The sequence below is a fragment of the Thermobia domestica genome, chromosome 14, assembly GCF_964235325.1.
Source record: "Thermobia domestica chromosome 14, izTheDome1.hap1.1, whole genome shotgun sequence".
Taxonomy (NCBI): domain Eukaryota; kingdom Metazoa; phylum Arthropoda; class Insecta; order Zygentoma; family Lepismatidae; genus Thermobia; species Thermobia domestica.
Window position 1 is genome coordinate 166,695,562 of NC_137467.1, and position 16,746 is coordinate 166,712,307.

Here is a 16,746-nt window from a genome sequence, read left to right on the forward strand (position 1 = left end):
TTGAAATTTGTCAAAAGCAAAGGCGAAGTGTGGGGCGCTGGTGTTGTTGGATGGGAATCGTGTTTTGTAGCTTAGAATTTATAAAATTACAAGTGATGAAACTTTATATTATATAGTTAAGCAAGAAGCTAGTGGTTAACGGGGAATACATAAAGTGTAAGCATCAAGTGTAGCGTAGATGAGTAATTACATTTCTCATAGTGTGATAAAATATAACTGATTCTAGTCATACTGCTATTGCGGTAATTTTCGTTAAGTCTGTCAAGTCAATGGCATTTTTGGTGATCGATTAAAATTTTGTAAAGTGCTACACATGATTGGTTTCCAATAGTGTTGTAAGTATGGAAATGAGTAGAGTGAGGTGAAGATTGTGTTGGTGTTCAATATTGCCTTATTTGTATTCGCAAATTGTGTAGTGTTTTCTTTTTTCAAATTCTCCCTTACAATGCATGTTGTCTGCTAGAAATTTAGATTTGAAATATGTGCCGAACTAAAATTAAATGAAAAATTAACGATCCTGATAGTACTGTTGAAATGGAATTCACATAGAAAGATGTCATAATACGAAATATTATTTGTACTTTGTAGGATTTGTATTTAGACATTATTATACAGTAGTATGATATGGTATTTTGAAAGTAAAAATTACCCACATGAATCAGGTCTACACTGTGCATATTTGTGTGATAATATAATAGATTTTTTGAGTTAAGTGCCGCAGAGTAGATTCAGTAATATTGAACCTAACCGAAACAAAACTAAATTAATCCATCCTGACCTTTATTAGGGTTCACTCGAGCAGATAGTTCTACCAAATAGAAAACTTGTAGGTAAAATACGGTGTGAATTTTTTTTCGTGAAGGATGAGAGTGTGAATATAAGTAATTACTGCCAGTGCACAGCATATTGAATCTCCCCCAATCTTGCACATACAAGATTTACAGTGTGTTACTTTACAAAATACAGCTGAGCTAAAGACAGCTAGCAAAGGGAGTTACAAGCCCCCAGGGCCCTTGTACTTCTACCTTTATCACAATTTAGACAAAAACAAGGTACTCGGTTCTGGAACCATGAAACGAGTTGGGGGAGATACTAAATGCCATCCGAATTTTGAGTGAAAGTATTGTCTGTGTAAGCGTGCTCTTCCCCTATCCTCATTTATGTTTGTAACCCCCGTCGCTGACGCGCCTGCTTCCTACGCACGCACCCCATCGCTGACGCTCGGGCACTGGGCATATTTTTGGAACTGCGGGGTCAAAATATTTTGCTTAAATATCATACTTTCTTGCTGTGTTTTTTGATGGTTTATGTAGCTTAGGTTCAGTAGGTTAGGATATTTGGATTTGGGGGGCCAGAATTCTTTGCTTAAAATTCGGGGTTAACTGCCGCAGATAGCAGCCCGAAATGCAAAATTTACGGAGAAATGAATAGAATCAGACTAGATGTGATAATGAGGTAACAAACGTTAGAAAGGTCATCACTGTAGAGTGATTAATAAGGGAAAATAGTTAAATTGTGGACTGTATGTGTTTGCGGATTAATGCGGTATGAGGTGAAGTGGCAGTAGAGCATAATCTTACAGTGTTTCAAACCCACTGTGTGATTAACTAACTTAGGACATGTATGCTGCTGTATTATTATGGTGATCAAGGTGGAACAAAACGACTCCTGCGAGGCTTCTGACCCGTTCTTACTGCTACTACTACTTGTACTATGGATCCGTATAGTAAAACTGTACGCACTTTTTTATCAATAAAATTGTGTGCAAAGTGGAATAAATACTACGTGACATGACGTCACGATAGGATGGTTCAACTTCAATGTAAATATAACCTCATTCTTTGGAAAGACATGATATTTAATCGGCCGGATTGTTTTAGTCATTAATGAGTAGTGTGTAGTTTGCAACACTGAACAGTTCCAAGATACTAATTTTGCGCAGTAATACTATACTTATGTATATGGGGGTAGGAAACAGCAAAAGAAGCATGAAAATAAGAAATATTTGTGATTGATAGTGAATAGTAAAGGCCAGAAATGAAACAGGGGTAATTGTAAATAAGTTATATGAAAGTAAGAACAGATAAGTTGTAATACAACGTTGAAAACAGATTTATGTGGGTTTTATTCAGGGCTGCCGCCTGCGGCAGTTCAGCCAACATTCGTACTTCCTGTATTTTCTTTTTTTTTCTTTTTTTTTTTTTTTGATGGATTAGGTTAGGTTAGGTAAGTACTTAGTAATTACACTTAAGTAACATAAGCTCATTTCTCCTGTAAACATCGTGATTTTACCTGATTTTGGCCTCCCAATTCCAAAATTTTCCCGCGCTCTTGCCCTGCCTCGGTTAGATAGCAAGCGTGCTTTTTAGTGGTCACATAGCACAAGTTAGTTTGTGTTTTATGCACTGTAGTTTTTATGCCTTACGCCTCGACTGTATTTATATTGAGCCTTTCTGAAGTCACTCTGCAAGTAGTACCGTAATAAAGTTCCTTATTTAGTGCATGCTCTAAAAGAAATACAAAGCTGTAACCTAACCTGAAAGTGTAAGAAATATGTCAAAATTTGGAAGAACCTTCTGCTTAAGTAATGCTCTAAATTAACCTACTCTGCCTAAGCTAACACAAGCCTTAAAATGCTGGGCCTACTCTGCGGCACATAGGCTTTTTCTTTTTCGTACAGTGAAGTTCAAAAGTCATTCCACATGAACTATCGAATTTGATCGGTCGATTCTATTATTGAACAAATTTTGCATGATATTCAGTTTTTGAATTTAATTGTACATGTTACAGGTTTCAAGGGGGTGATCGTTTAAATTGGTACTATGGGAGTTGTCTTTTATGGTGGAAGTGAAATTCTGGTGAGCCGTAGTAAAGAAGAAAAATTTGGGCGTGAGACTACTCACAACGGAAAGACGAACAACGTAAACATTTAATTTGTGTTAGAAATTGCAGTGGGTTGCAAATTAATAAAGAATTACTTTACAGAGTGTTATGTAAGTTGTCCTTATTTAGAACCACATACTATTGTGGACAACATAGTGAATTCTGTTTCCTCCAACATTCTCATTCCACCAATTATTTCAGAATTACTCTCATTTGTCATCCGTCTCCTTTAGTCTAAAGGTCATAACCACAGAACGTTAAATTTAAGATTTATTTTCCATTTTGTACTCTGTTAATAGATTGGTATGAATTTCACGTCATGTACTTCGTGCCGCAGAGTAGATTCAAGACGTTAGGTTTCGTATTTCTATTGGTAGTCATATTGATGACGTGATTCTAGGTTAATGCCCAAATTCTATTTTCGGCAGGAGGTGTAGGGTTTCCAAAGTAACGTATTGCAATACTAGTTGACTTTCCAAATGTTTTTCTTCTTTATTTGTAAGCATACACTGCGCATTCCTAAATTCTCGCTCTGTAGCGCAATCTAAGTTCTCAAAATGCAACACCTTGCCTTGCATAAAATGACCTAGCTCCATCAGTTTTTAAAGATGCAGGAATAATATAGGTACCGTTTGAAAGATAAGACCCTCCTCGTTAACTTAGTAATGTTATCTTCGAGGTGTTTTTCCGTATCTCTGGCAGTTTTGTAGTAATCCGCTATCAAACAAATATAATGAAACTGATAAAGCTAGTTTTTACGATAATAGCTATCATATTTTAAAAGGTCGGCAACATGAAGGAGCTAGGAGCTATAGTAACTCAAATCACTTGAAACATGCATTGTCTTTAATTTAGCACCAGAATGAAGTTTGTATTTCAGTTTGTGATATTACCGTATAAGCATACATGAATGTAGTCGCGTCGCGTGACCGCCATATTTGGAATCTAAGATGTCCGCCTTACCGACTATACTGAGTTTTTTTTTAATAGTAGACTATTCCAAACATGAATCTGTAGTCAGAGGGGAGCTTTCAGTTACAAGAGACCAGAGTAGACGCCATGACTAATATGCGAATAGGCGGAAGGTGACATTAATCACATTTGTTTTCAATGTAAACGAAATAAATTTCAGAAGTAATTTAAATTACATACACATTATGATACTACAGTGTCAGGACCTGCTTATATTCGCAGGCTCTTTTCCTCCAGAGCTTTCTTCATCGCTATTTTCGAGTCAAGCTTGGATTTATTATTTCTGCTTACTTTACGCAGGAAACTGGTGTTCCGCAGGGCATTGTGTTGAGTATCACTTATTTTACTATGGCGGTGAACAGCGTGATGTCACAGCTTTCTATTCCTATTCATGTTTTTTGTGGATGATTTTACGATCCGCTGTCGCTCACATAATTTACTTACTATTACTCGACAGTTACAATTGACACCAAACCGCCTTCATCGGTGGTCTGCCAGTACTGATTCCACCTTTTCTTTCACCAAAACATAGTGTTCATTTTAGTCGTCTCCATCACTGCATAGGGGCTGCGGTGGCTCAGTGGTAGAGCGTTCATCTCTGGTGCTTGGGGTCCCGGGTTCGATCCCAGCCCCTGCCAAGTGAACTTTGTGGTGGACAAACACCGTGTGCGTGGGTTTCCTCCCACTTCCTTCATTCCACCATTTCATTCATTACTCATCATCACCGTCTCTTTAGCCTAACCTGCATAACCGTGGGACGTAAAACAAGGATTTTTCCATCACTGCATATGATCGTGAGCTATTCTGTGGCCGTTCTCGATTGTCCCATGTGGACCATGTTCTGAGCATTACTCTTTCAATCAATCAATCGGAAGTCAGGAGTTTTCTTTTCTTGAGAAGCTTAAAACCTACAGCCTGCTGTTTGCCACACGAGGTATCAAACATCAAATTATCACAAAATTATAGGACTTTCATCACTTTAAAAAATGATAAATGTTAATCGTCAACACAAAATGCTAAAAGAGACCTAAGAGTTTTCTTGCTTCTGTGTGGTTATCGTACATGCCTTTGGTACAGGTGATCTAGGTTCGATTCCCAGTGTGAACCCCACGTCTCATATAGTTTGGTTCTGAGAAGTACACGCTAAACTCCAAATCAGTCAACCAAGAGAAATGTGAGCTATTGCTGGCAGCGCAATTCAATGACATACAAGAGTGTCACTAAAAAAAGTCGCAGTCCTTTTAATTTGGTAGCAAGGTAGGGAAAAGAATAATTCCCAATAAAGATTACAACATGTAAAGATCTATTTTTGCATTCACTGTACTCAGGTGATATAACACCAAGGAAGATGATATTTAAATTTATAGCAAGTGACTAGGCACGATGGTAGAAATCAGAGGCTGGTCCGTTTTCATTAGAACAAATTTTCCTTGGGATTACTCCACTATCATCGACCATACTCGATGTGATTGCTATAAGATATATACTATTGCACAACATCACAGTTTCCACTGCAGCAGGCTTCGTTGAAGCTGTACCAGGGATTCATTGTTCCTCTCCTGGTTTGCAAGTTTCCAGAGGCTTTCTGCCTTGTGAACCGGACATAATGAAATGTGCGCAGTTTCATGTAATGGGTATCTGCGTAATCAGTGCTGGTATTTAGTCAGTCTAATGTAGGGATATACGTGTTTTTGGTAGTAAAAACATTGATTTTAATTTTTTCTACTTTACGTGAGCCAGTAACAACCATAAAAACTTCTTTGGCATTGATGCACGAAGTTACATCGTTCTTGATCATGAATACCTGTAGGTGATAGTCCAAAATTTTTCATAGAAGTAGATTTATGCTTCGTTGGTTATTATAACAAATATCCAGGCGATACCTGTTACGTTGCGCTTCATCAGTGTGCCCTTGCTCTTTCGCTCCGCTATGATATAGTTTTAACCATGTATGCTGGTCTTGCAGTCTCAGTTCGTGATAAATTGCACGACTACATAAACTGTTTGGCCATAACAAGCTGTGGTAACGGATTCTCTTAAGCCGCCTTATTCCGAATCTTCTTTAGCACATTTGTTGAGTAGTGGAGGAGATTGCCGTGCATAGTGCTAATTAGATCACTAATAGTGTCCCGTTCTAATTCCAAAGCATTGTTCCGACACTGTTCTACTATATAAGAATTGGAGAAGTTTGCATGGGAAAGAACTATGACGTATCCTTCCAAAATTAATCTTTTCTCGATGGAATGTTCTTCAGTGCAACACCTTCACTTTGTTTCACAACAACTGAGAGATTGATACACGTGTGTGTAAAGTTTTGTTGCTCTGTGGAACTCAGATTGACAGGTGTTCCTCTGGAAATTGTTCGGACGAAAACGAGTCAGTTTCGGCGCTTGTGATGAATGATGATAATGATTTGTAATCTTATTTAAATACTACACAAATTTGTATTTTTTTTTCTTTTGATTAAATGATCTTAATATCTAATTTTCAGGCTTTTAATTTTTGTTTTCTTAGGACTGTTTTCACTTTTTTTTTTTAAAAAAAATCATTAATCCTCAAATGTTTTATAAGATGTATTGTTTGCAAGTGATAAAGGGGTTGATTTAGTTTGTAGTTAATTCAAATAAAGAAACATTGGGAGAGTTAAATGTTGTACTACAACTTTTAAAAAAATATGGAAGGTAATACAGGGTTTTCATAAAGTCTGGACGGATTTAATTTGCTTATAATTTACATAAAAATGCTCATATTGAAATCAAATAAAGTGCAAACGGTAGCGGAAGGATTAAATTTTTACCTGTAATCTGCACCAGCTCAGTTCATTCACCGCCACACCTCCAACGGGGCGCCATTTACGTCCACACATTCGCATAGGACCGTCTAGGAATCGACTTCTGTGGGCTGTTGATGATGCTTTCCCTTACCCTGCTCACTGTTGCAGGCGATGTTGGCGGCCTCCCACTTCGAGGACGGTCCAGGACGCTTCCTGTCTCCAAGAACTTAGCATGCCACTTTCGGATTGCGCTCTCAGTCGGTGCCGGCTTTTTGAACTCTTTGGTGAACTTTCGACACACCAGAATTGGCCTTGCCCTCCCTCTCCCTCTCTCAACGTGTTCAGAGTTGCCGCTTATCTAACAGTATTGCCAACTAAAAATTTAATCCTTCCGCTACCGTTTGCAGTTTATTTGATTTCCTTATGAGCATTTTTATGAAAATTATAAGCAAATTAAATCCGTCCAGACTTTATGAAAACCCTGTATAATGTTTAATAGCGATCGCTGAATTACAGAATAAGGTATATTTTTGAAATTAATAACAGATTGAAGTACGACCAACTTGACTTCGATCCTTTTGTAACTTTAAATTTCTTTCGTTTTAGGCATGATCTGTAATCACCATGGAGGACGAAGCAGAATTTAATAAAATACCTCTTGAGGATAGATGTGTACACAAGGTAACGTAACTATTCAAGAAATCGTGTTAAATGTAATTTTTTTAATACTTAACGTTGACTACATAAATATATCGATTGGCAGTAGTAGTTTTTCAGTCTTCAGTTCAAGATTCACTGACATTTTCAGTACATAAATGTTCGATTTAGGAACTATAGCAAGACACAGATGACGTGATTGTGAACTCCTATTTCAGTGTGGCGCTAGGATCAACTAGGCGGTCAGAACACTTTCCGCCTTCTGTTTGATAAGTCGCTGTTGCCACGTTCTCACCTTACCCCTCTTCATTTTACCTAAACGTCAAAAAGTAGAAGGACGAAGGAGTCTTTTTACTCAGGATCATTTAATGTTGTGTTGGTAGTGGATACAAAATTTGTTTATTTTGTAAAACTATTTTCAGACTACCGCATGCCTGTTATTATCTAGTTTTCGTGTAGCCATTTGTATAAATTCTTTATTCTTTTTATATACCGGCACGTTGAGGTATGCATTCTGCTGTTCCATTATTATAATTGATTCAAATTCTCTTGCACTTCCTTAGAACAAGGACCACGGAAGATAAAAGACTACGAAAGACTTACTGTATAATGATGCAATAGACTAGGCGTCCCTAGGTCGTGATATATTTATTTTATATCACGACCCCCTTTTATCACACTTTCTTGCCTGCGAGCCTCACAATTAATTTCCTGTTTATAAGTTTTTTGATTATTGCTGTTCATCACTTACAGTTGTAAGTTCTATTTGTATTTTTCTTGTATTTAAATTGCAAATTTTAACGAGTTTCATTCCTCTGTTATTCCAATTGTTTTAAAAACGATTCTCGTAATTCCTCAATATGCTTACGAATAAAAACATGTCTTTCAAAAGTAGTAGTTCAACATATTTTCAAAAATTATTTTTCTGCTACTAGACCCAAATTACATTTATCATTTACATCTTTCTTCGCACCCTCATATATCGGGCCGCGGTGGCTCAATGGAAAGCCGGTGGCAATAGCCGAGTGGTCTCGGGCGTTCGGCTTCGGATCATGAGCCGCAACCCACTGGGAGTTCGATACCCCTGAAGAGCACGGATTTTTAACTGTCCTGGACCTTTCTGTATTCGTGTCCCTTTCGTTTTTGGATTATGCAGAAATTGCACTAACTGTCCATGACGAAACAGTATTCCGGTTGGGACGAACTTTAAAAAAGAAAAAAGTGGTAGAGCGTTCACCTATGAAACGTGGAGTCCTTGGTTCGATCCCAGCTCGGGCCAAGTGAGCCTTGGGGTGAAGAAACATCGTGTGCATGTGTTTCCTCGCGGTTCTCACGTTTCCTCCTACTTCATTTCACCATTTAATTCATTTCTCATCATCATCGTCTCATTTATCCTAGCCGGCATGATCATAGGATGTAAACTTAAGATTTCATTTTTTCAACTCGTATTCTCGCGAGTCCAAAATTGAGAAACCTCGCAATAGACAAATTGGACAATTTATTATGTAAAAAGATGTCCCGCGACCGTGTCCTTTAGGCCAAATGAATCGGATGATGGATGAAAGTGAATTATAAAATTACATATACTTTTGTGCTTTTATTGGAAATCGAACCCGGGACTATGTGCACTAAAGCCACACGCGGTTGCTACTAGACCAGAGGAAAGGGCTATTTTAATATCGAATAATGTAGTGAGATAGGCATGTGATATAATACAAAAGGGCTAGACTAAAGGCGGGATTTTTAAAAAATGTCAACATAGTATTATACGTTAGGAGGCGATGATGAGATGGGGAGAACGAATATTATGTTCTGTACATCAAGTAATTTTTCACCATGGTTATTTTTCTTTATTTAATAATAATAATAATAATAATAATAATTGTCTTTTAATTACGTGTTCATTTGTATCTTATGGGCATATATTCACATAACCATAGTAAATTTATATATATATATATATATATATATATATATATATATATATATATATATATATATATATATATAAAATACTTAATTTAAATTCATATTCTTTGCAATAATTTATTTATAGCCATGGAGTCCTTTTCCTTTCTTTCTCCTCCTCTTTTTTTTGTTGAGAAGAACGAAATGAACCGTACACTTTGTCATCCGAGCGCCACGGACTTCGAAGAAAAACAAGCACACCACATGATTTGTTCTTTCGTCGGCAGCCGTGTAGGGTATCTTAATGTTAAATGTGACAACTCACCTCTGTTGATAGTCGTGTTGGGGATGTGTAGTGTGTTTGCAACCCCTATTGGTTGATACTTTCTTGTAGCCTGAAAAAATAGTGTTGCAAAGTCGAGAACATTTCTCTACGTTGACGGAGTGATGGGGATAGGTACTACAATATTATAAAGCAAGTGTACTCTGAATTTCAGAACATATTTAGAGCATTGTGTGTATTTTAAGAAAACATAGTATTTACAAATAATCTTTAAGAATCGAAAAAAAGACTAGATTATTTTCAACAACTATTTTAATTTCATACAGATTTACTACATACAGTATGAGGTGTTTCAAATAGTAAAGACAAACTCAACATCTGGCCAGCTTTTTTATTTACCCAAAATATAATAATCATAACAAATTTCAACAATAATAACTAATTGAAAGACAAACGTTTTGTAGAGTTCTTCATTGTGAAGAAAGTTTAAAATGCGTTTTTCCCAAAGTAACTCTTTGTTGAGTTCGTGCTACTCCGTGGCTAAGCGGTTAGCGTACATGCGTTTGGCGTGGGAGATCCGGGTTCGATTCCCGGCGGGAGCTCATGTGGTACTTTAATTTACCAGACATTAAAGGTACGGGTTTCGATTTCATGAGCGCCCCGGGGCAGTACAAATTTGTAAATAAACTTCATGTCATTATACGACTTGAAATCATTTAATGATGTTCAGAATAGTTTAGGTAGAACACTAGATTTGGTATTAACAAATTTAAATAATGTAGTGCTTGAGGGAGAACTCCCCATACTTAGAGAGGATAAACACCACCCTGCGCTATTAATTAAAATCGAACAGAACAATAAGGTAAAGATAAAAAGTCAAAGTAAAGTAATGGGTTATAATTTCAGTAAGACAAATCACAATCAACTATATCACGAATTGGGAAAGGTAGAGTGGGAGGTACTGGGTGACTATACTGACGTTGATGGCGCTGTTGAAAAGTTTTATTCCACCTTAAATAATATATTTGACAAATGCATTCCGAAAAAGAAACAGAGCGCGGGAAACTATCCTAGCTGGTTCACGCTAGACATTATAAATAAAATTAAAATGAAAGCCCGTCACCGCAAAGCGATAAGACTCGGAAAGTCAAATATAGATTCACATAAACGCGAATTTAATAAACTTCGAAAAATGATTAAGAAAGATATACAAGTCGCATACACAAACTTCATTAAGGGAGCGGAATATTTAATACAAGATGACCCTTCTACGTTTTGGAACTTTATTAAGAGTAAAACAATGCAACTTACTTTAAATCAGTGTACACAGACGGAGCACCACTGCTAGTTGAAACAGATGATTCGACATTAGTTAAAATGTATGAAAAAAATGATATGTTACAAATAGCTGTAATAGAAGTGGACGAGATTCGAATGGCAATCAGAAAACTATAATCAAAGTGTTAGGTATCGATGATGTACCATCATATGTAATAAAAAGGGGGGCGCGGTGGCTTAGTGGTAGAGCGTTCACCTCTGGTGCTTGGGGTCCCGGGTTCGATCCCAGCCCCCGCCAAGTGAACTTTGTGGTGGACAAACACCGTGCTCGTGGGTTTTCTCGGGGTTCTCCCGTTTCCTCCCACTTTCTTCATTCCACCATTTCACTCATCTCTCATCATCACCGTCTCCTTTAGCCTAACCGGCATAACCGTGGGACGTAAAACTCAAAGATTTCATTTCATTTCATATGTAATAAAAGGTTGTGAAGAAAGTTTCTTATTACCTTTACACAGGCTATTTAACCTAATACTCCAAACCAGCACGTTTCCAGCAGAATGGAAACTTACAAAAGTTTGCCCTATTCCTAAAAATAATAACAGTAAAGAAATTCAAAATTATAGGCCGGTTTGTATTCTATACTCATTTGCAAAGATATTTGAAAGCATAATTTATAAGCGCATTGAAAATCACATTAAACCAGTAATATCGGACTATCAACATGGATTCGTTCCTGGCAGATCCACCGTAACAAATCTCATTGTTTTCATTGACCATCTAGTTGATACATTGGAGAGCAATAATCAAATAGATGTAGTTTATACAGATATTGCGAAAGCATTTGATAAGGTAAACCACACGTTGTTAGTGAATAAACTTAAATTTCTCAACTTTTCTGATCAGTTAATTGCTCTTATGAAGTCATATTTGATGGGCAGAAAACAATATGTGGTTTATAAATCTTGTAGATCATTCGAATACATTCAATTTTCTGGAGTCCCACAAGGATCTAATTTAGGGCCGTTATATTTTATAATATTCATTAATGACCTTCCTAATTGTATTAAAACATTACATAAACTACTCTATGCTGACGATCTAAAATTATATAGGAGCATTACAACAGCACAGGACTGTGTCAGTTTGCAGGGGGATCTAGACAGAGTAAATGAATGGTGCACGAGCAACTTGTCAAACATAAATTCAGATAAATGCAAAACCGTGTCCTTCACTGAGAAACGGAATGTTGTTAAATTTCAGTATAAGATAGGTGGTAAATAATTAAAGGGAGAACAAATTATCAAAGATTTGGGTGTAATATACGATAACAAACTATGTTTGAGCATCATATAAATCAAATTGTAAATGACGCAAACAGAAATCTTGGATTCATTTTGAGAATGGGAAGGGAATGTAATAAGTCGAATGCCTTAAAGTACAAAAGGATAATTTATTGATATTGAATTTCGAATGTTGGTAATGAATTTCGAATTTCCTCTTCGAATTACTTAATTGTTTCACATCTGTTTTTCTTCTTATAGGTTTGGAAAGCCAGACTTAGTGCTTACAATGAGATAATAATATTGTTTAAGCAATTAGATGAAAAGTCGCCGGAATGGAGCAAATATTTGGGGCTGGTGAAGAAGTTCGTCGTCGATGGAAATGCCGTTGCCCAAGAGAAGGGCTTGGAAGCTGTTCTGGCATTTGCCGAGAACTGCAGTATAGCTGGAAAGTAAGTGAACTCATTATCATTATTTATGTAAATTTCTTCGAACTATGGTGTTGCCTGCGCTACAATGGTAGAATGCTCACTTTGAAAACCAGGTTGAAATTTTCTCTTGATTTTTTTTTAACCATCTTTCGTGTAATTTTTAGTTTCCGTTAGTCACAGATTGAGAAATCATGGTATAACACTCAGGTCTTGGTAATATGATATTTTGGGATTCGTGAGGTATTCTACTGATGACCAAAGAATATGTCGGGAAAATAAATGAGTTAAAAATGTAGAGAAAGTAAATATCAAGTTAGTTTTGATGTGCCCCATTTGTCGCCGCATAGGACTCGTCCTGCTTTCTGTATTCAGTTTTAAGGAAAAAATATTTCCAGTGCATATTATAGGCCTATAAGTTTTGTAAAACAATCTTAACTAAATGTAGAATTGCACGAGTGTCTGGAAGAAGCAGGAAGCAGCATACAGACTATGAAACGGCAAATAAAGCGATTGTATCCAAGACATATTTGCTGTCCTTGAATTTACGCAGCTGGAATACTGTTGCACACCATAAGGAAACAAGGAAGACGAAATAACAGTGAATCAAGAATGCATAATTGAAATTGTCTTATCAGCAGTCGGATGTTATTGAATTGCGTTTGTGAAAGATTTTAAATTTCACATAAGTTGAGATACAAATGTCTCATCCAGAGATACGAATTCGATAAATTCAGTTTGAGTGTGCCATTGGACCATGAATCGAGCTCGGACTTCTACCTTACCTTACCAGGGCACCAACCACCACACTTCCGAATTCTCTCCCTAATCCGAAACGCCAGGTTCGATTCTTGATCTAGCAGCACTTTTCACTCTGAATTTTTATCGAATTCTGAGTTACGAAGAATATAGAGAATATAGTGTAAACAAAAATCTGTTGATGCTGTTTCTTATAATTTCTGTCAATAGCTTACTATGTGCTTGTTCTTCCATCTGAGTGATAACTTCCGACAATTTAAGATGGAATTAAATATTAATGAGACGTGTACTCAATGGTAGTTCATTTACATGTTTTATAAGAAAATAGTATGTCTTGGCTAGTGCTAGGAATAATTACTTTTCTAAGTAAGTATAGTTTAAGATAAAGAATGAAGAACTGGTTGTCTATAGTGTAAGATGATTGTCTGCGATATATTAATTATGGCAGCACATATTTTTCTTTTATTCATTTTTGAATTCGTACTGTAAATTGGAAAAGTAATTGAAGGGCGCTCTGCAATAACAAGGTAAGTGAAAAATTGAGGTTTTGAGTTACAAAGCTGTAGAGAAAAGTGGTGTAGCGTCTGGGCTGTGCTTTGGAGTATAAAATGGCGCATACCGAAAATGCGGAATAATACGTAACAGAGGTGTAAAATTGAGCATGTACCTGATTATTGGATATCCTAAAATAATGGTGGAAAGAAAAAGGACAGTGGGAACACACAGTGACGTGTATGACAATGTTTATAAATTGCAGCACACGAGGATACAAAATATACAATAATCTGAGCGTTGTAGATAAAATCCGGAAACAGGACTGCCCTGAGTCTTGTTTAAAACCAAATCTGACACGTTCATCTCAGATTCAGAATCCGGAAGCGCAAATAAAGACATCAGCAGCGTTCAGCACGCTCTTGTAAAACTACTGCATGGCAGGAGTAACAAATCGTACCAGAGCTTCATCGTTCTCCTTCGAATCGTGATTCCTGTTTTGGCTGGTTTCTTGAGGGAGGGCAGAATGGTGTCCAGTGATGGTGCCTGCACTGAATAGGCTTTTTTCTCCTAGACCTCTATACGTTTCCGAAACTGACACAGATCCATATGCTTTGTATGTTATCCATACTGCCTTTGAGATGTAGAGATTTTTACCTTCATGGCTGTTTGTTGCAAAGTCAAAGAAGATATCATCTTGCGTCCCGTCAGTCATTATGAAGGGAGGATATCTGCTCGATGCAATCGTATCCACATACTCTTATTGTTTTCACCACCTCCATCCTTTTCAACCTCTGAGCATAGTTCACGAAGTTTCTGTCGCATTGGCAATGCGAGTGCCCCTAACCTGGAATAGATGCACAATCGGCACACGCAGAGATCTAGATAGGACACATATTTTCGATATTTCCAGTACGTCCCACGAATATATATTTAACGAGGGGAAGAAGACATGCGGAAAACAGAAGATCACAGGACTAGATATTATTAAAAAAATATATAGAACAGGTGGCTTTTGGGGTTAGTGCACTAACTACTGTAACCTTAAGAGTTCGTATATATATAAAATCTTCACATCACTGTTTGTTAAAACATTAACTTCTGAATAACAGCATAAACGATATTCTTAAGCCTTAGCTTCGAAGAAGAGTACCCGTGGACGTACTGGAAATATCCAGGGTGTCCACCCACCGGGAAACCGGGAAATAGCCGGGAATTTCATGAACCGGGAAAAAACCGGGAATAAGCCGTGAATTTCTCCAAAGAACAGGGAAACACGACGATAATGGCCGAAGGAGGCCGAAAGTTAAAAACGCAAGTCATAGCTCAATTGTTTTCTACCGATAAGTCATTGGGCGCTTCTGAATTCATGATTAGTTGGGTCGGTTCCAGCGTCATCCTGTCGGTATCCACCGTTTGGGGCGTCCGAATTCAGCATCAATGGTGAATCGCAAGTGAACGTGGCAACGGTGAAACAGGCGCTCGCTTGAATCCTACGTTGTGGTTAGCTTATCGACCATGTTTTGTATTTTAAAAAAAGAATAGAGTAGTGATGCGTCAGAGGGGGTTGTTTGAAACCTGAAAGAGGTCATAGTCATGTTATACATGTTATAGTCAACAATCATGTGTGCGGTCTTTTGTTTTGGCCTTGGTCTTTTAAGAAAAAAAAATATGGAAAATTATTTAACTATAATTCAACTTTAAGTAGCACGAATTATTTCTTTGATATATTCTCTATTATTATTTTTGTTTAAAATGAATAGCAATCTACAATCTCCTGATATCTTTAACCACCAGATAAGTTAGCAAGATGTTGCTGCAGTAGTTATTATTTTACGTAAAATAACACATTAGTACTGTGGTAAGTGGTATCATTCCATTATCTTATCTGACGATTAAGAGACTTCAGGAAATTGTAGGGCTTGCCCTAAGGAAATATTTATTGGTATACAACTTTATTGAGTAATTTAAAATTTTCATCGAGATGTTGCGGCAGTAGTTCTCATTTTACACAATATATATTATATTGTGATCACTTATCATTCCGTTCTTATCTGACATTGAAGCGGCATCAGGAGGTTGTAGGACTGGTCCTCATAAAACATTATTAATGGCGTACAAGTTTATTGAGTATCTTTAAAGCTGGTTTTAAAAATACTTCAAATGTACGGATGTGAGCAACAAATGGATTTACATGTACGATTTTGGGATTCAAATAAATCTCTTGTTACAACAAGATGTTTACATCTGTTTTTCTCGGATACTCAACAGCGTCAGATGTGTTAAAAGGTATCAATGAAAAGGTATCTTCGGACGTTTTAAAGAAACTCATTCAGGTGAAACTTATTTAGGATGGGCCAAGTGTCAATTTTAAACTATTGTCAGATTTGCAACTTGAACTGCAACATACGCCGGAAAGTCCAGTGTTGTTAAGCATTGGTAGTTGCGGTCTTCATGTAGTTAATGGAGCGTTCAAAACCGACATGCAGAAGATAGATTGGGACTTAGTGGGGTTTTTACGTGCTTTGTCTTATTTATTCAAAGACTCGCCAGCACGAAGGTCGGACTACACTTATTACACTGAATCTGATATTTTCCCAAAGAAGTTTTGTGCTGTTAGATGGGTAGAAAACAGTGACGTTGCATCCCGAGCCTTATTAATGTTGCCTCATACCTAACTCGACAATGTTCTCATTTGTAGAGAAAAAAATTTTCTCAACTATTGCTTCAATGGTGAAACCATTTCTGACCGAATTTCAAACAGACTAACCCATGGGACCCTTTTTGCATGAAGAGCACACTTCTTTCGTACAAAGATTAATGGAAAAATTAGTGAAGGGTGATGTTCTTAATAAAGCAGGTTCATCTGTTCAAAAAATAGATATATCAGATCCAAACAATCTTCTTCCTGCTAAAGATGTGGACATAGGCTTTGGAACTAGGGATGCCATGTGTGGAATCAAGGAAATAACGGATCGAGGCAAGCTAACACTGCGACGAACGTGCAGAGAAGCTATCGCAGCGATGATTAGT

At 37.1% G+C, this 16,746-nt stretch overlaps 1 protein-coding gene across 4 annotated transcripts in view; it reads left to right on the plus strand.

The window, feature by feature from the left end:
* msps (msps cytoskeleton-associated protein 5) overlaps positions 1–16,746 on the plus strand; it is a 168,609-nt gene continuing 151,863 nt past the window's right edge. For 3 of the 4 annotated variants that reach the window (XM_081739143.1, XM_081739145.1, XM_081739146.1), the window contains exons 1-3: positions 1–156; positions 7,235–7,309; positions 12,296–12,486. In XM_081739143.1, coding sequence (XP_081595269.1) covers positions 7,253–7,309; positions 12,296–12,486 — 248 coding nt within the window. In that variant the 5' untranslated portion in view covers positions 1–156; positions 7,235–7,252. Of the gene's footprint in view, positions 157–316; positions 336–7,234; positions 7,310–12,295; positions 12,487–16,746 lie in introns of those variants that run through there. The other variant, XM_081739144.1, reaches the window with a different exon arrangement.